Source organism: Etheostoma cragini, chromosome 11 (genome assembly GCF_013103735.1).
Source record: "Etheostoma cragini isolate CJK2018 chromosome 11, CSU_Ecrag_1.0, whole genome shotgun sequence".
In the NCBI taxonomy this organism is placed as follows: domain Eukaryota; kingdom Metazoa; phylum Chordata; class Actinopteri; order Perciformes; family Percidae; genus Etheostoma; species Etheostoma cragini.
This window is the reverse complement of record NC_048417.1, coordinates 7,811,793-7,829,826: the sequence shown is the minus strand read 5'-3', so window position 1 is coordinate 7,829,826 and position 18,034 is coordinate 7,811,793. Positions and strand designations below refer to the sequence as shown.

The following is an 18,034-nucleotide window of genomic DNA, read 5'->3' as shown; positions in this document are numbered from 1 at the left end:
CTAACTGAAAATCTTTTTAGTTTAGAAAGTTTTGAGCAAACGCACCAGAATACACCGGGGGCCAGATGTATAAACGCAGGTGGTTTAAGCTGAGATAGCTGCAGGTGATATGATAAAGAGTACATTGAATATAAGTTGAGGGATGGGTAACATTGTTTTTGCGGCGTTGGTCAATTTCACTGATTTGTATTTAAAATGTATGTATTTAAAAAAATATGATTGATAAATTCCTTAATTCTTTTATTTACATATGAGCTATATTCCTTTTAAATTATAGTTTAAATTGAATGGTAAATGGGCTGTTTTAATGGGTGCTTTTCTAGTCTTAGCGACCACTCAGAGCGCTTTACAGTACATTCACCCACACATTCATGCACTGATGCCAGAGGCTACCATGCAGGTACCACCTGATCATCATGAGGGGCCTAGGGCTGCACAATTTATTGCAATTTTATCAAAATTACAATATAGACTAGTGCAATATCCAAATCGTGGGTGGGGGTCATTCCCTCCAATATCGTCAAAATAATTGCAATTTAACGTTTTCCTAATGTTGTGCAGCCCTAGATGGGAGGGATAAACATTTACACGTACACCCACACAGGAGCCACACATAGACGTACTGCTGTCTCTGTTGAGGCCTTTGGTGCTTCCTTCTACAAAGAAGCACCCTTCTCACTGGTGTCTTAGTAGTGACGGAGCTTGTGTCTTTTAGAGAATTTGATGAGATGCAGCTGCACGCTAAGACTTCAAGGCTGCAGATGCTTTTGACAGAACTATCAGTTCTTTTTCAAAGGTTTGGGTTGTTAACTTTGACCCTCAAATCTGCGTTTTTGACCCTAAACAAAAACCTAAATGCCATCATATCTTTCTTCTCTCTCTCGCCACCTCTTTCCTGACCTCAGGAAGGACGAAGTTGATGGTCGTTTTTTGTACAGTGGTCAATTTAAGCATGAGCTAATTTAATACCTACCAAGTGATAATCAGTTCCATACAAACATTTTAGTGCATTTAATGTTAGTATTAATATGGCTTTGCTTACTTCTGCAGCCTTTTTTTTTTTAAATGAGAGATGGTGTAAAGACTGTTCTTTTTCTGTATTTACCTGTTTGCCTTTCTCTCTACCTCACTGCCTGTCATTAATATGAGAAAGGTGAGGGGAAATGTGCAGGTAGAAGAGTAATGAGAGTGGCATGCCTGGAAGGGTTTTCAATAGCAGACCTAACTTTATTCTACTCGGCGTACTGTGTGACGCCTATGCAACCCTTGAACTGTTACAGGGACCTGCCTGGTTGGTCTCTTCTCTTCTTGTTAGGGAAACCAATGGCACACTGGTGTGTCTTTTGATGTATCAGTTTCAGAATGGCAACAAAACCTTTTAAAGGTTTAAAAGGCCATTTAATGTTGCCGCTAAAAGGGTACTTTAGTAGGAAATGGATTTCTGAGCTGTGTTGAACACTGGCTTTGAGAGGAAGCTCAGAAAAGGCAAATGGACGGTTGCAGAGCTGATGTATAATTGAGTCATAGGTAGAGTTATGTGCATGTGAATGCTTGTGGGTACGCAGGCAACAGTAAAAAACACCCAATTAAAACTGTGGCTACCATCCGTCATTGCACTTGTACCCTTTGTAATCCATTTGCAGTGGGATCAACAATGGGTAACTGAATATATTTTTTATATTTTGAGAATGCTTAAATAAATTGAAATGAGTACATTTTAATAATCTGTTATGCTTTTTGGATGATCTCCTACTTAGTGGCTTATATCTTTGTTAGAGCACTACATACTGTATAAAGAAAAGTTTTTTTTAGATGTGTTGGACCTCACGTGTCACTTGTGTCTGTGATCAAATCCAATCTGGTTGAAAGCCTTAAACTAAAAGAGTGGAGTGTGTCATAGCAGCAGACTGCTCATGGTTTTAGAATGACGTGATAAAAAACATGAGTGTAAGGTTTGGGTACCCACCTATTAACCAACCCATCCGTACAAATAGTCAGCAGTGATCAGGAGCTACTGTACAGTTGGCCCACAACATCTCTGTAAATCTCAACCCCACTGTCAGAATTAGTATTAGTAAACTTATGAGAAAAAAGCCACTGCTTGTGAAAAAAATGCTCCGGCCACTAACTCTTTGTCAAGGGCTGATTGACTAGTAGTTTGACCCTAAGGAATAAAGCTTTTGTCTATTCACCAACTAACAAAATGTTTTTTCTTCTTCAAGAGGTGCTCTAGCCTTTTTCGCTTTTCACCATTCCAATTCGACTTGAAATAAATTGCAGCAACAACCGTTTCATTGTAATAAACAGGCAAACAACTGGGTACTTTGGCAACTAAAGAAGAAAAATTACAAACAGCATCTACTGGAAGTCAAACTTTAACAGAAAGGGAAAAGATGTTAGAACGTTTGACTGTAAGTGCCTTGCATAGACACATCCTCTTCTTCTTACCAAGATGTAGCTAGAATCAGAAAATCTTTTCCTTGCAGATTCATAGTTAGCATACAGCCTGGTCAACTTTCATGTATAGTTGGATCATATTGCCTCATCTACTGGAGGTGAACCTGCGCTCCTTAAATGTGACCTGTTGTCCTTGTTGTGTATTTGTGTAAGTATTGATTGTATGTGAATGAGAGCTGGAGCAGAGAGATCCAGAAAGGTTTGTTTATGATGGCTATAAAGAGATTTACAGTCTCTCGTAACATACCAGCGAACCGTCTCTTAACACCTCTAAACACCTGCATGTTTGAGATTGAGTCAATGATGTGATTTTCTTTGTATCTGTGAATGTGGGCATATTAGTAGAGTCATGTCTATGTGTATTAATGCCTGTGTAAGGTGCTGTTTAGGACGTGAAGTGAGATGCTATGTAAATGTGTGAGCTGTAATATTGTCCCATCTATATGTTCCTCTTCCAGGGTGTCCACACTGTAAAAACGCCGTTCCCCACTTCACCACGGCAGCAGAGCTCTTCAAAGAGGACCGCAAGGTTAGCGTTGCTTTTTACGCACTCGGTTACATACACACATTTAAACCAAGCAGTTGTGGAGGGCTTAAATCCCTCAAGCTAAATCTAAATCATCCATCATCAATCAACGACACAGACGGATGTGCCTCTGCTGTTTTACAGACTTACGTGACAGTTACAGCCATACTCTAAACTAAAAACCTTTTGATTCTAGATTGCTCAAGCGGTATCGAATAAGAGTTTCATGAAATAAGCAGGTGTTCTGAAATGAGCATTGAGTTGTGCAGAGTGATTGCAGCCACTGATTGCACACGCTACCGTAAATGTCTGGAAACACCTTTAAACAGTTGTGTCCTGAAAAGTAAAAAACGTGCAACTCATTCTAACTCTTTCCTAATATTTGTCAGTTAGGAATTTGACCACTTAGCTAAAGCGCGCACAGTCAAATCAAATCTTCGACACACTTGGGGCTTTAGGGTTATTGGAGGTACATGCAGTCGCAACAGGACACGCTTGTCCTCCATCATCTCTACTCCCTTTCACTCCTTTCCCTCAGCACTTGTGTCTTGACACACTCCCTCTCCTGCTCTTCTCTGTTAATACCCTCTGACTGCAGGGCTCAGTATTTCCAAATCTCCTTGTGTGACTCATTCACTCACACACACACACGCACCCTGAAAGAAATTGGCCGTGTGTCTGGTAATACTCTGAGCTACGATTTATCATCATTTAGTGACACTCACCTTAAAAAAAGGTTAAATTTTTAGTTTTTTTTTATTTAATAGTTTCATTTACATGCTTATTGTTAACAGCACATTGTTCCAATAGTGCTCAGGAAATGCTGCTCTCTCATTTCTTTGGAATTTTTCAAAATTCATTGGCAGATGATTCGAAACAGTGATGTGTCCTCTTAGTAACAACTTAGTCATCCATTTTGCTGAGGCAACCCTTTGTAATTTTTCTGGGCAACATTAAACCTCAACAGATGATATGAAAATGTCCCTAATTGCCCTCCAGCTGCAACTTCAACAACTCATAAGTGCCTTTTTGTTGATTTCATCATCAGCAATAAAATATCAGTATGTCCTCCACAATGTAAACAATACGTTGTCTTTGCAATACAGTGAAAAATAATAGTTCTAACATTGACTGTAAAAAAAAGAAGAAAAAAAGTGTTTGACTCAGACTGTGATGCCGGGGCGTTAATCTAGCATAGGCTTTGATATGTCTTTAATTAATGATTCTTAAAATGGCCATAGATTTTAAGAGAAAAGGCTTTTTTTTTTTTTTTTCTCCATCATATAGCAGCACCCTCAACAGTTTAAGGCACTTTGGCACTGCTTTACCAGCTATGTCTGAATCAGTATGATGAAACTTCCACAAGCTGCCAAACTAGGGGACCCTCATATCTGTGAAAGTTATGTAAATGCAGAGGTTTAAGATATCTTCCCTATCATTGTCCCTCCAGTGGTCAGTGGAGGTGTGAAGTTGTGTTTGAACAAGAATAAATCTTGAGAACTGGGCATGTGTTTACTTGGCAATCCTCTTTATTTACAAAGCCGAGCCCCAGCGTATAGTACCAGGCTGATGTTGATCACAGTCTATTAACTGCCCTCGCCTCATTTACCAAAGACAAACAAGCTTAGCTCCAGGTTTGAAGACACAAACCATTAGAACTCCACATTCTGTGCTGTATAACAGCAGTGAAGCTGTGTGCAGTGTTTGTTCCAGGGTGTTTGTGTTCTCCTCTAATTTTTTATCAATAGCAGCATTAAAGTCGCACATTGACTAAAAAAAGCTGCCTGTTGCCGCTGTAATAAGAAAACTGCTTCATCTGAGAATTGGATACATTTTCAAGGATTTGCCCAACATGACCTGCCTTGATGCTGTTACAGTATCTGTTAGGTTAATATACAAAACAAAAAATATACTGACCAGGTCCATGGTGCTAATTGGATTTTTTTCTTTCCCATCCTTGATTCAGACCCAAGTCAAAGACATGTATTTTTGAGTTTTTAGCAATATAGATTTTCTACCTGTGAATTGTTTTTTTGTACGTAATGCAGCTAAACAGTGCACACTTAAACACCCCATTAAATGGAGACTTAAACTTTCTGTAACACTGCTACTTCCTTTTAAACGATAAATGTTTAATGGTTTTGCACAAGTAGAGTCCCATTTCAACATGACTTGCATCACATTACAGACACAATGATACACCCTCTTTTATGAGGTTAAACTTAAGTTAGAGTGAAACCAATCCAATATATACTGTAATAATTGAACTATACTGAACCAAATAAACAGCATTAATATATATATATATATATATATATATATATATATATATATATATATATATATATATATATATATATATATATATATATATATATATATATATATATATATATATATATATATATATATATATATATATATATATATATATATATAACAGCACATCTCTCCCTTTTAGATGTAATGTACATTATATATAATTTCTTAAGTTTTTGAGGTGAACCCTGTACAAACCATAAAAAATCTATAAAGAGCCTAGGAATGTTGTCTAAAAATTATTTTTTTAAACACCCAAGTATGAAATATTTTTTTGGCTTGATTTAAAAGTAAAAAGGAATTTGAAAGTAGATTTGAGTACTTCGCCTCTGTCACATTGCTGTGTTAATTTATTGTTTTTAATTGAGCGCAATGGGGCCTGTATGGCAGCTTCACTATGTATCATACAGGAATAAATAGATAAATAAAACAGAAAGTGTGTTACTTTGTCTTTCAAAATGACATTGTCTACCTTCTAATATAACTAATGCTGGTTAATTTAAATATTCCTTGATTTACTTAAGCACCAGATTTGCAGACCTCCATGTTTATTACTATAAGCATAGGAACTTTGTTATGAGAACAGTACTAGGTCAGAGTTCATCAATACAATTTGATTACTGCTCCACTCGTCAGTGTGATGCTGGTGGATTAAGACCAAGCCAACTGGTAATATGCAGTACCACCGTATTTCACTTAATCAAAAAATGATGTGGCCCTCCGTCACTTGAAGATGGAATAATAACGGAATTGGTTGTAGACCTTTAAAGAACAGCGGCTGTACGACTTCATTTTCTCCTGGCAATTCACAGCAACTCTGATTGATTACACACAGGGATGAGCAGTTGGATGGAGTCGGTGGTTACATCACGTCCCTCGTTGCAGCTGCTGTTACAGCTGCTCAGGGTACTCTCTGTATCTCAAACTAACTTAGAGGTAGGCAAATATAGAAAGAATTACACATTGTCAACAGTATCTATTGGCGAATTTCCCAGAAACAAAAAGGATATAATAATTTTGGGCAGTGTTGTCTGCTAATTTTCTCTTTTTATTTTTCCTTTTTCAAAGGTGAAACACCTCAGTCCTGCTGACACAGCTTACAGCAAGTCCATCAAATACTCGTGTGGGAGCATATTGAGCCCTAGGTTAAGACACCTGATTAACAGACCATAAAAGAAGAATATCCCTTTATTCACTCTGTCTGAAGAAGAGAATTGTTTCCCTCTTCTCCTTTCTTGTTCACAGATGTCTGTGCTGCTGTTGCAGACGAAGCCAACACTCAACATGAGTGTAGTCATCTAACAATATGTTGATGCCTATGCAGATTCTCAACATTTGAGTATTTGTATTTGCATGGGGGAAAAAAACAAGAGGCACTTGTATTTTGTAATTAGGACAAGAGTCTTTGAGCATCGCCTCGTGGTTGGGTGCACAGAGAAAGTGTCAGATATGTTTTCCTTCCGCAGCAGATCTGTCATTTCCACATTCAGCTCGAGCAGTCAGATGGACGGGGAGCGATTATTTGGCCATGACAAGTTCAATGTGCAGCGCTCAGCACCCTGAAAGAGGGTGACATTTCAGCTGTCCAAAAGGACACGCTGAGTGCGCCATGTATCAGTGAGGCGGCATTTACGCCTCATTGGGGCAGCTTGTCACTAATCGATGCAACAGCCTTGGAACATAAATCTCCCTTGTTGTTTTTATGTAGGAGTGATTGTTGTGGGATTTCCCACCAACCCCACCCACCCACTCCAAATGGTTTAGCTGAACAGCAATGCATCAGCCATTAGTTCCATCCTGGAGAGACACTAGTGGTCTAAATTTGGAAAAGGAGAATGGGTTGAGCCTGCTTGTTGCCACAACCGCTGAATCCACGCATGCGCTCGTTGTAAATTACCACTATACAGTTTAGTAAATATTGAGTTCTCTATTACATTCTCTTGTAATATCCTGTGTGCACATTTGTTGTAGTATTGATCCACAATTTAAATTTATTTGTTTTGAAAATATAGTGAGTGCACTGAAACAATAACTAATTAACCCAAAACAATAAAAATGCCGGCTGTGAATTAAAATCATTGTTACTGAAGTATATAACTGAGAAATAGATTAAAATATAAACTTGCTCTCCAACGGTTGTGGGAGCCAAAAGATGTCGCAGTTTTGTTCACAGGCAGACTAAATGAGTACCTACATTATCCAGTCCAACTGTATTTGTTAAGCACTTTAAAACAACCAAAGTTAACCAAAGTGCTGTACAGAAAAAATACAAAAAGAAATATAACATAACACAAGTAAAAACACAAGGATAACACAGTCACCAGAATCAGTAGCTAAAAATATATCATTAAAAACTTTTTAAAGAGCTGATTCTGTGCTGTGCAACCTTTTTAAACCGGATTGAAAAACCTATAGAATACTATGTTCTTTTAGAAAGGCCTTTAATTGAGTCACTATGAGTCAATAGTTTCAAACAAAACATGAGGTTTGTGACAGTTTGACAAGAATCGTATCTGAGAAATGTTTTCTGTTAGCATCTTTCACAGTTTCCTGATAATGACGCCAGCAGTCCCTCAACATGTGAAAAGACACCTGAAGTTTGTCGTTCTTCCACTTGTGCTCAGCTCTACGGCACTCACGTCCGACAGCATGAGTCATGTTGTTAACCAGGGCTCAGATTTAGTTTTAGGCTGCCTGGATTTTAATGGAGCTTTAAACTTGATCATGGTCAGCGTTTACGGTTAGCATTGTTTTTGTCATCAGTAAAAATAGCCAGAACTTTTTGTTTCTCAACTTCTCCTCAAACATAAGGCTTCCTACAGAGTTTCAACCCACTTACAGTTCATGTTGTGAAGTATGCCAATTTGCTAACAATGTTCATTATAAAAATTATTTAATGAGTTTGAGATTGGATGACTCGAAACAAAAACAAAATGTGAACATTAAGATTTGGTAATAATAAGAGCAGTTGATTTAATACACTTTAAATAGTATAATGTTTTACAGTTTGATCTTCTTAAGGTCAACTCCCACTCCATTCATCTAATGAGGTAGAATGTCAAATGCCTATACAAAAATCTTTAGCTCTATGTTGAATTATATTTTGTATAACAGCACACTGAAGGTGATTTCACCATTTTTCCTTAGATTGTGTACGCCGCTGTTGACTGTACAAAAGGACAAAACCAAGAGCTTTGTAAGCAGGAAGGAGTAGAGGGCTACCCAACATTTAACCACTACAACTATGGCAAGTTTGTGGAAAAATACAATGGAGATCGTGGGGTAAGTGGTGCTGCATATCTCACCTTGTACTTTTTTTCATACAGTCTTACAAGATTTTAACACACTAAACACATAATGAGAATTTCTCTTTTTTCTTTGGTAAAAAAGTAAGCTGGACCGTATAAACCCCATAACCAGTTTAGTTACATACTCCCAACATATAGTAAATAATCTGCATACATAAGCATCTCTGACTAAGCCTTGGACTCCCCAAAGCCTAATTAGAATATTATTTTAGCCATAAAAAGACTTCTAAGGTAACGGAGTGTCAGTTTAGTCTGTCAGTAGCTGCTATCCTGCAGTGTGCATGGGTTCAGAATTCAAATGATTTTGCCTTTGAGTTCAAGAGTCAGACCAGGGACCAAAAACCAGTCAGTAAAAAAGATAAAGTTTCTGGATATTGGCAGGACCTGGAACACGCGTATACGCTGATCCAGAGCATTCCAAACATACTCAATGGGTGGCATGTCCGATGAGGAGGATTTTTTCAACATGCCATCAAAAAAATGCACCTAAGTTCGTTGTCCATAACATATGCCTGGCTGTGCCATAAACCCACCCCCATCCCCACCATTGGCCACTCGATCCACAACGTTGACATCAGGAAACTGCTCACCCACACAACGCCGTACACGCTGTCTGCCGTCCGCCCTGTACAGTGTAAAGTGGAATTTATTCATGAAGAGAACACCTCTCCAAAGTGACAGAGACCATCAAATTAAGCATTTGACCTCTCAAGTTGGTGACAATGACAAACTGCAGTCAGGTCGAGACCCCGATTAGGATGACGAGCGTCCCCAAGATGGTTTCTGACAGGTTGTGCAAAAATTCTTTGGTTATGCAAAAAACAGATTGTTGCAGCAGCTGTCCGGGTGGCTGCTCTCAGATGCTGGATGTGGAGGTCCAGGGCTGGTGTGGTTACACGTGGTCGGCAATTGTGAGGCTGGTTGGATGTACTGCCAAATTCTCTGAAACGCCTTTGGAGACGGATTATGGTAGAGAAATGAACATTTGATTCACGGGCAACAGCTCTGGTGAACATTCTTGCAGTCAGCATGCCAATTGCACTCTCCCTCAAAACATTTGAGATTGGCCTGCCAATATCCAGCAACTTTTTTTTTTTCTTCTTCTTTTTAAATGACCATAGTAACATATTGCGCTGACGGATTATTTTGGAGTAAAACTCGCTCCATCGGAGTGGTGAGCGTCAGTATGAAGCATGTGGAGACACTTGACCCCACCATAATTCGGTTAAGGTTTATACATGCAGGAATACCAAAAGGAGTTTTGAGGTCTGTTAACCGGGTTATGAGAACTCTGATTTTAACCAAGGTAAAGGTGTTTGAGAAATCGAGGTATTGCCATAACCCGAATATGATCGTTTTTTTAAACTGCATGTAAACACACTGACAGAGAGAACTCAAGATGGTACAGAAATGACACAGTGGGTAAATGTGGGGGAGTCAGAGATGCAGATAAGGCAAACCGGATATAAATAGAATCCTAAATACATAAAATGTAAAGAACCAGGTTTCTCTGTTTTCCATTCACGGACTAAATGTGCACCTAAACCTTCTCACTGTTGAAAAGTGTGCTGTATAGGTGTACTTTAAACCTATAAAGCACACTATTTTTCATTTATTTATTTATAAATGCAACTATTGCAATTCCACTACAAGGGGAGAAAACAAATTATGTTAATTGAATTATTTATGGCAAAAAGGACAGTCAGTAACCAGGGTCATGCACACAGATCAAGCCAACTTTAAGTTGAGTATTAGACAATTGGCTGAAGAGAATTTTGCAGGCAGATCTCAATATATATAAAGGCCTTTTAAACAGTCATTGTTTTAATTTTTAGTTTTATGGTGTTTTATTATTGCTAACAATTGTATCATACTCTGGAAACTGTTTTAACTCCCTATTAATTGTAGCACTGTATTAATGTACTGTAAAAATGCACTGTAAAAATGTATTAATATTACAGATAGGGCTAAGAAGATTGACCTTGAATATAGCAATAAAATTTGGATTCTGTGTTTGCATCTTTTGTCTCCACGCTGACAGGCCAAGTTAAGAACGAGATCATGTTTAATGGCAGTAGTCTGATCCCAGTTAGATTACAAAAAAGGCATTTCAAGACAGAACTCCCAATAATTGCTTCAGGTTGTCAAATGATCCCTGAACCTTGTACTTTACCATATGTCCCTCTCTCCACAGGAGGCGGGCTTCATCGGTTTCATGCGCAGCCTAAGAGGACGTGATCAGGAAAAGGTTGTCAAGAGAAAGGAGGAGCTCTGAGGGTGGCGTGCAGGTGCAGGGAGGGGGAGTTGCACTGCACAGTGTGTCATTGCACTGTGACCCTTGACCCTGGCAAGGGCCCAATCAGCACTGACGTGGGAGACTTGATGACCTCAGCGAAAGGCAATTTTTTATACCGTGGTGATCACATTTGTAAAAATACCAACAGAGTACCTACAGTGAGACCGACCACTTCAGACTTCTTTTTCATGGATATTCTGATGGGCAGAAAAATACATTGACAAAAAAAGTGATTTCTTTTCTTTTTTTTGCCTAAACACTGTGACTAAATATGTGAAAAGCTACACCCTATACGTTATCTATGCAATGCTGACCCCTGCGTAGCTTTGCGGGGGTCTGTGTAACGGATTGACACCCGTGGTTGTGGGCGTCAATAGTTAAAAGGTGGAGGCTGCACTGTCTGTCACTCCATAGGGCTCCAAATCCAGTCCCATCAACCCTGCTCTGTCTCTAGAAAGATACACCTGTTGGTACACCTTCATGTCATGGTACACCTTCATGTCTTAAGTCCAGAACCATCCAGAATATTGCTTTGTTATCCCCACAGATCAGTTGAGAGATAACTGCATTTAATAAAGCCTAAGCTCCAACAGTAAAATATGAAGTGCTACTTTAGTAATAAGGTACTGTAGCAATGAAATCATGGCCAAAGGGTCAATACTCTGGATGGTTCCTTGCTCTCATAATGATAAGTTTTGCTTTTAGAAAGAACTTAAAAATTGTTGTTGGCTTAAAACGGTGGCCTTAAAGATATCAAATGAAAACTCACTGGAGTATGTAAAAGTGGAAGGCAATCATAGGCCTGGTGCCCTTACGATTCCCATCATGGACCAGAGCATGTCAGCGTAGAAGAAAAAAAAACTAGACATGAAATGCCAAATATTTCTTGCGCATCTCTTGATATTTTCATGCTTTGTACATTTCCAAATGTCCAAAAAGCAACAATCAGAGATGTTGTGATTTTAACAGAGGTAGGGCTAATTTACATACAGTAAGCATGGTAGATGCTCAAGTACAGTATGGAGGCCAAATATTGCATGAAGATCATAAAATGTCTAAATCATAAATCTTACTTCTGTGCTCTTAAGTAATCGTGGATTCCACCTTATATCCCATATCCACCCTAATCTGCATTTACACATTGTTCAGGGAAATGCTGGAATAACTCGGACCTGTGCTTTACACTTTGGGCAGGGTTTTGGTTTAAAGGCCCTGAACACCCACACTGGTGTTTGCGATTATTGTGGGTGATTGGACCTTTTCCCGGACTGTGTGGGTGTGGTTAGACTGAGTGATAGACATCTTCCTGAGTCCAGTGTTAATGCTGTTGACCTGTTAGGGCGGTACACATGACAACTTTCTCATCCTTCATGGTGGAAAGAATTTGCGACCTAATAAGTTGCCATCAAAACTCCGGCCGACTTGTAACCTTAAAAGAGTCTACTCAGCCAGAATAACTGAAAACACCTTTGTGGGTTTTCAGAGGCTTTAAGGCTACCCCCGTGTTTCCGCCACCTTTGCTAAACTGAATGACACCAAGGAGCCAAAATGACAGTACTCAGTCCCAACTGTTTTGTCTTGATCTGTGTCTGCCTGCCATCATGCCTTGGCCTGGAATTTGCTCTGCTTGAGTTACCTTGGACAGTGCTCTCCCATGCCTTCCATCATACTGCAAGGGATTAAGTCATAGTACACTACAGAAAAATTAAGTAAGTGAAGTCTCCAGACCCCTCCCACTTCTGGCAGCATAACACCATGGTCTTTACTTTTATGGCCACTATAAAGATTTAAAAAGCTTATCTGTAGCTGAACTTTTGTTTTATTATTCAAGACTTTGGTTTCTTTCATTAAAAATAAGGTTCTCAGGGATAGCGAAACACAATTAAAGGGAACTAGTTTGTTAGTTTGTAATTTTGCATTCCAGCTTAATATTTTTTAGCCCTAGTCGCCAAATTTAATATTGTTTACATTTCTATCCCAAGTAAAAAAAAAAACAATTGTCCTTTTTCTGTGTATTTAGTAAGACGTATTGTCAGTAGATGTTACTGAACCATTTCATGTTAAACATTATCATTGTGGTTTTTAATGGACTCATTTGAAGTAAAACAGTTTCAAATGTTCCGGCTGGCACCAAACACTTTTTTGTGTTCAATTTGACATTTCATGGTGTGCAAGAGCATTTTGAAAGAGAGCTTTACACAATTAGGTGTTGACATATCTCTGTAATTAGATGTTCATTCCCTTCTCGAGGGGAAACCATTACTTTTATTTGCCGTGTCCCAACGGTATCCATGTTGTGTGGGGAATTTGTCACACTTAATGCCAAGAAGTCATTGTTTCCGTTATTGATTTTTCTGTGCCCAGCCATACGTACTGTTTTCCCCTTGGAGTAAGGACCTTGCAAGATAAAATAAATAAATTTCCAAAATGATTTTTCACTTGTTTTTATGCAGTGTACACATCTTTGAGTTTTTTTTTTTTTTTATTGAATACTTTTTTTTTTTTTACCACATCAGGGGTGTGGCTCTAGGCATGGCAATATTGGTTAGTTGTTCAGTCCACCACGTTGATCTACAGCAACGTTACTCTACAACTATTCGATCGATTGGATTCTACACATTCAGGATAAATTGTAATAACTGGTGATCTTCTGACTTTCCATCTAATTAGGTAAAAATGTATGTATCCAATACTTGGTTTATGACAATAACTGCAGAAGAAATTACATTGCCACCAGCCTCATCTGTACATTGTTTATCATGCAAAACTAAGATGGTAAACGTGTTATTATGAACAAGTTTGCATGCAACATTTATAGCTCAAAGCTCTGCTCTGTTGCTATAGAGCAGCTAGCTTGGCTGTAGAATCCAGACTTTGTTTTGTCTACTGGAGTAATGGATGGGATTACTAAGAATAAACAACTTTTCTAAAACAGATGTAGTAGCAATTGACCAACGCTAAAAATAATAAATAAAAGGGAAAAAGAGAAATAAAAGACAATAGTTTCAACATTGTGACAGTCACTTTTAGTTACTTTGTTTCCACTGCGATTACTTTCGTGACCAGTGTTTTAGTGTGAGACTCTTCGTGTGTAGAAAATTAGAAAACACTGCTCAAATTCCACATAGCAAAATTAGACACTGTAGACATGCATATGATAATCTGTTCCTTGACATAGCACTGAAGAATATCCAGAATCTGAGAACAGAAGATGTTTAAATGTTATTTTAAGATACACAAACAACACCAGGCTGTCCTGCTGGCACAATAAAATAAATAGAAGTTGACCTTGTCTGTTTGCTGAGCTGTTGGACATCCTGGTGAAAGCAGTTTTTTGACTGTTTATTCTGACATTTTTCTCATTCTGCATCTCAGAAGAAAAACAAATGGATCCCTCAGCAGATCTGACAATGATGAGTTTACTATATGAGAAATGGAACTGGACCTAAAAGTGACTTCTGGTCAGTGAAAATCTCATGCCTGTATTTCCAAATTGACAACCATGTTGAATGTTTTAAAATATTACTTTTAAGATCAAGGTCCTGGGAAACCTGTGTGGAGTCCATCCTCATTTCACCTACTTCGAGGCTTGCTTTAAGCTGAAAAGTGACTTGGAGTGGGGTTTTTGGGTTCAGTGTTTTTAGTTTGTAGGCCATGCTGTCTGCTTAGATAGTGCTGTTGTTGGGACGAATGCAGCGATGAGCCATATAGGACAGATTTCTCCCTGTGACCGCAGAAATACCCTCTCAATCCAAATTTAGCTTTAGAGGATTTTTAAAAGGGGTGAGGAACTTTTCCCTGTTTGCATTGCTTCATTGTTTCTTTGTGGGTTTTCTTGGAGGACAAGGATGAGCATTTTACCTGTGCATAATGAGTATAAGAAATGGAGGGCAGAGGGTTGTTAATCTACAAAGTCAAGGTCTGGACGGATGCAAGCACCTTAACAGAAACCATTTTACGTTTATGGATAATTGTGTTTTGCGCCGTTTATCTCTGTAACTTCAATCTGCACTCTGCCTTCACCCACCTAACCGTCCTCTACCAAACCTCTGTTCTTTGTGTCGTCATTATGTTATATGTATATACATACATACATAGCACAAAAGCCCACACATGGCCCTACGTTTTACAGATGCATTATTAAAAAGAAACACCCTATTGTTTTTTTTGTTGGTCTTTTCTGTACTGTATCATGTCACTTTTTTACCATTCAATATGCCAATGCTACAGACTAATTGGTTAAACACCACAAGCGAAGGAAATAAATAGACCTTTGAGTCTGTTCTTGGGAGAGATAAAGATTTTCTTTTGCTCGATTCTCATGAGGCAGTAATCAAAATGATTTGCGTCCTTTACAGAAAGATCCATATGTTTAACGCTGTGCTATTCAGTGGAGCTGCCAGTCAACGCTGAAATAAAAGACATCCCTTTTATGATGGTTTTGATGGAACTCTGTAGATTAAGGTTCAGGAAATCCATCAGAACTTTACCGTGAAAATGTCAGAAAATGAACAGGCTTTTAAATGAATAGCTTCTTACCAAACAACATCAATAGATGTTTCTGCAAATTTATGGAAATCCTTATGACAATTGTCAAATAGTAACTGACTGTTGTTTAGTTTGTCAGAGTTTCTGATCTTAAATTACCTTTAAGATAAAAATGGAGTGCTTTCTGTGCAGTGAATCTAATTTGGCCACTGGAGGCTATACAACTTTACATGTGAACTTCTGTACAGCTGATACATTCTTTTAAAGTCCATTATTTACTTAGGTAATTTATGGTGAATTCTGTTCAAGACTCCCATTTTCCCCATACTGAAGATGCTGTATCATTCACCACTTTCATATAATTGACACCACCATCAAATGGACTTGAATGATTTTTTTTCTTATTATATAAGTGTAAATACTCTACAGACATGATTCTTGATCTAATAACTATTAAGACTTTATATAAATTAGCTTCTGTTGTTTAGTCTTGGAAATACTTCAAAGTTGATTTGTTTTTTAAAGCTACATACTTGCAGCACAATGCCAGAGAAAAGAATCAATATTTGAAGCACTCAACTCCATGATGGAGTTCTCAAGAGACTAATTTAAAAAGAATGATTAAATCTGGTGCACCAGAGGCTGTAATACATTTCCCATAATGCATTTTTTAGTGTAAGACCCACACTGTCTACTAAATGACCATGACATTTAAAGTCTAAGCCTCAACTTTGCAATACAGGCTCTCTGTTAGGTGTATAGAATTCAAATCAAAACCATGTGGACACCCCATTATTACAACCATATGATTTTGTTGAACACATGCATCCAACACCAAGGACTGTTATATGCTGCTATAACAGTGTTTTCACCAGACTTTAATTCACATACCTCCTCCAAAACAGGAGAACACAACTGTTTTCATAGTACTACCCATGACGACTAAAACAATCTTGTAAAATCAGTTGAGTTCTCCTTTAATAATAGCTCTTCTGATCTAATTTAAACAGATGAAATATATCAGATCAATGTGCATTGCCATTTTTCTGTTAGTTGCATTTTGGTCCAGAGTAGAATACTAGGTCAGCAACTAGGACATGTTGGCATGAAAATTGATTTGAATATTCATGTTCCACAGACGGTGTTTCTTAGTGGTTTTGCTAGGCATATTCACACAGAGTATAAAATCTTTGGATTCTCGTGACCTTATTACCTTCTTTTTAGCACCACAATGACATCTAATATTGTCAGTATGTTTCTTGCACTGTCCAACATTTTTTTTATGGTTAGGTGTAATGAACATTGCAATCGTGAATGACAATTACTGAGGCTTTAGGCTGTTAGTCTTATTATTAAAGTGATTCTCACTCAAGGTGGTCCTTAAAAATGACATTTAATAGATTTCCTGTTTAAAGAAAACGTCAAAATCCTGCAGTTGAAGAAAATATTATGCAATAACTACGGATATATTTTTTTAAAATGTCATACTTATCAAGAATTGCTATGCTCAAAGTTGAAATATATAATGACGACATCCTGAGAAAGAGACAAATGGCGCTGATGCATTTGAATGCTGATGTGTTTGCACCTCTGTTTAGACTGTGTCACTGTGAATGACGACACTGCCTTCCTCATACCTGACACCCTCTGCACTAAACACTGGCTGAGACCTGTGGCTATTCATCAACTTGTCAGCAGCAGCAGACATCCATCATCCACTTTCACTCTACATGTCTGTCTTTATCACACACACACACACCACACACACCTTGAGGGTACTGAGAAGATCCCTTTAGGCTGACACATTGCCTGGGCTCTGGGGAGATTACATAGGTATGTGTGAACGATGAGGCCACTAACCATCTCTGTTTGTTTTTATTTCCTCTTGCTACAGTTGTGTCTTCTTCCATATTCTAACAGGAAATGGGTGAAAATAGGAAAAAAAAATGCTGATGCCAGACGATGGCCTATTTCAGGTCTGAGAAGAGCACTAAAGCCTGGCAGGATCTGGGTACGCATTATTCATTTTTTATGTTATTTTAATTTTAACATAAAAGAAAATCTCAGCCTTAGATGCTTGGAAGAACGCCTAATTTTTTCAGTGGGAAAGTAGCAACTGGAGCAAGTAGAGAGGAGAGAATAAAATGTAACCAAAATATAATGAAAATTTAAATTATGAAACATGGTATCTATCATAATGTTAACAAGCTCATGAATATTACATCAAATGGCTCAGTTGAAGAGATATATACTGCAGTAGCACACTATTTCCTGTCTACCCACTTTTTTGGATTGCAGCAGTGGAGGAAAGTATTCAGATCCTTTACCTAAGTAAAAGTACTAATAGCACTCTGTTAAAATACTCTGTTACAAGTAAAGTTCCTGCATTGAAAATGTCACTGTTATTGGGTTGTTTAATTTATGATATAACATCGTATTTTTTATACTACATGTGTTTGTGTGGAAAAATCCTAATTTGGAAAGTAACTAGTAGTCTAACTAAAGCTGACAGATCAATATAGTGGGGTAAAAAGTACACTGTTTACCTCTGAAATGTAGAAGTACACTGTAAAAAATGTGACCATTGGTTACTTAAAAAAATTATGGCAACAAAGTGACACGCAATATAATTGAATAGAT

At 38.0% G+C, this 18,034-nt stretch overlaps 1 protein-coding gene and 1 long non-coding RNA gene across 2 annotated transcripts in view; one reads left to right on the top strand and one right to left on the bottom strand.

Annotated features, from left to right (window-relative positions):
* The window catches only part of pdia5 (protein disulfide isomerase family A, member 5), a 50,218-nt gene extending 37,318 nt beyond the window's left edge, over window positions 1–12,900 (top strand). Inside the window, exons 15-17 of the mRNA XM_034884993.1 lie at window positions 2,916–2,986; window positions 8,450–8,584; window positions 10,805–12,900. Of these exons, the coding sequence (XP_034740884.1) occupies window positions 2,916–2,986; window positions 8,450–8,584; window positions 10,805–10,885 (287 nt within the window). The 3' untranslated portion in view covers window positions 10,886–12,900. The remainder of the gene's footprint in view (window positions 1–2,915; window positions 2,987–8,449; window positions 8,585–10,804) is intronic.
* LOC117952594 overlaps window positions 4,244–18,034 on the bottom strand; it is a 15,737-nt gene continuing 1,946 nt past the window's right edge. Inside the window, exon 2 of the long non-coding RNA XR_004658458.1 lies at window positions 4,244–4,277. This is a non-coding gene — a long non-coding RNA (uncharacterized LOC117952594). The remainder of the gene's footprint in view (window positions 4,278–18,034) is intronic.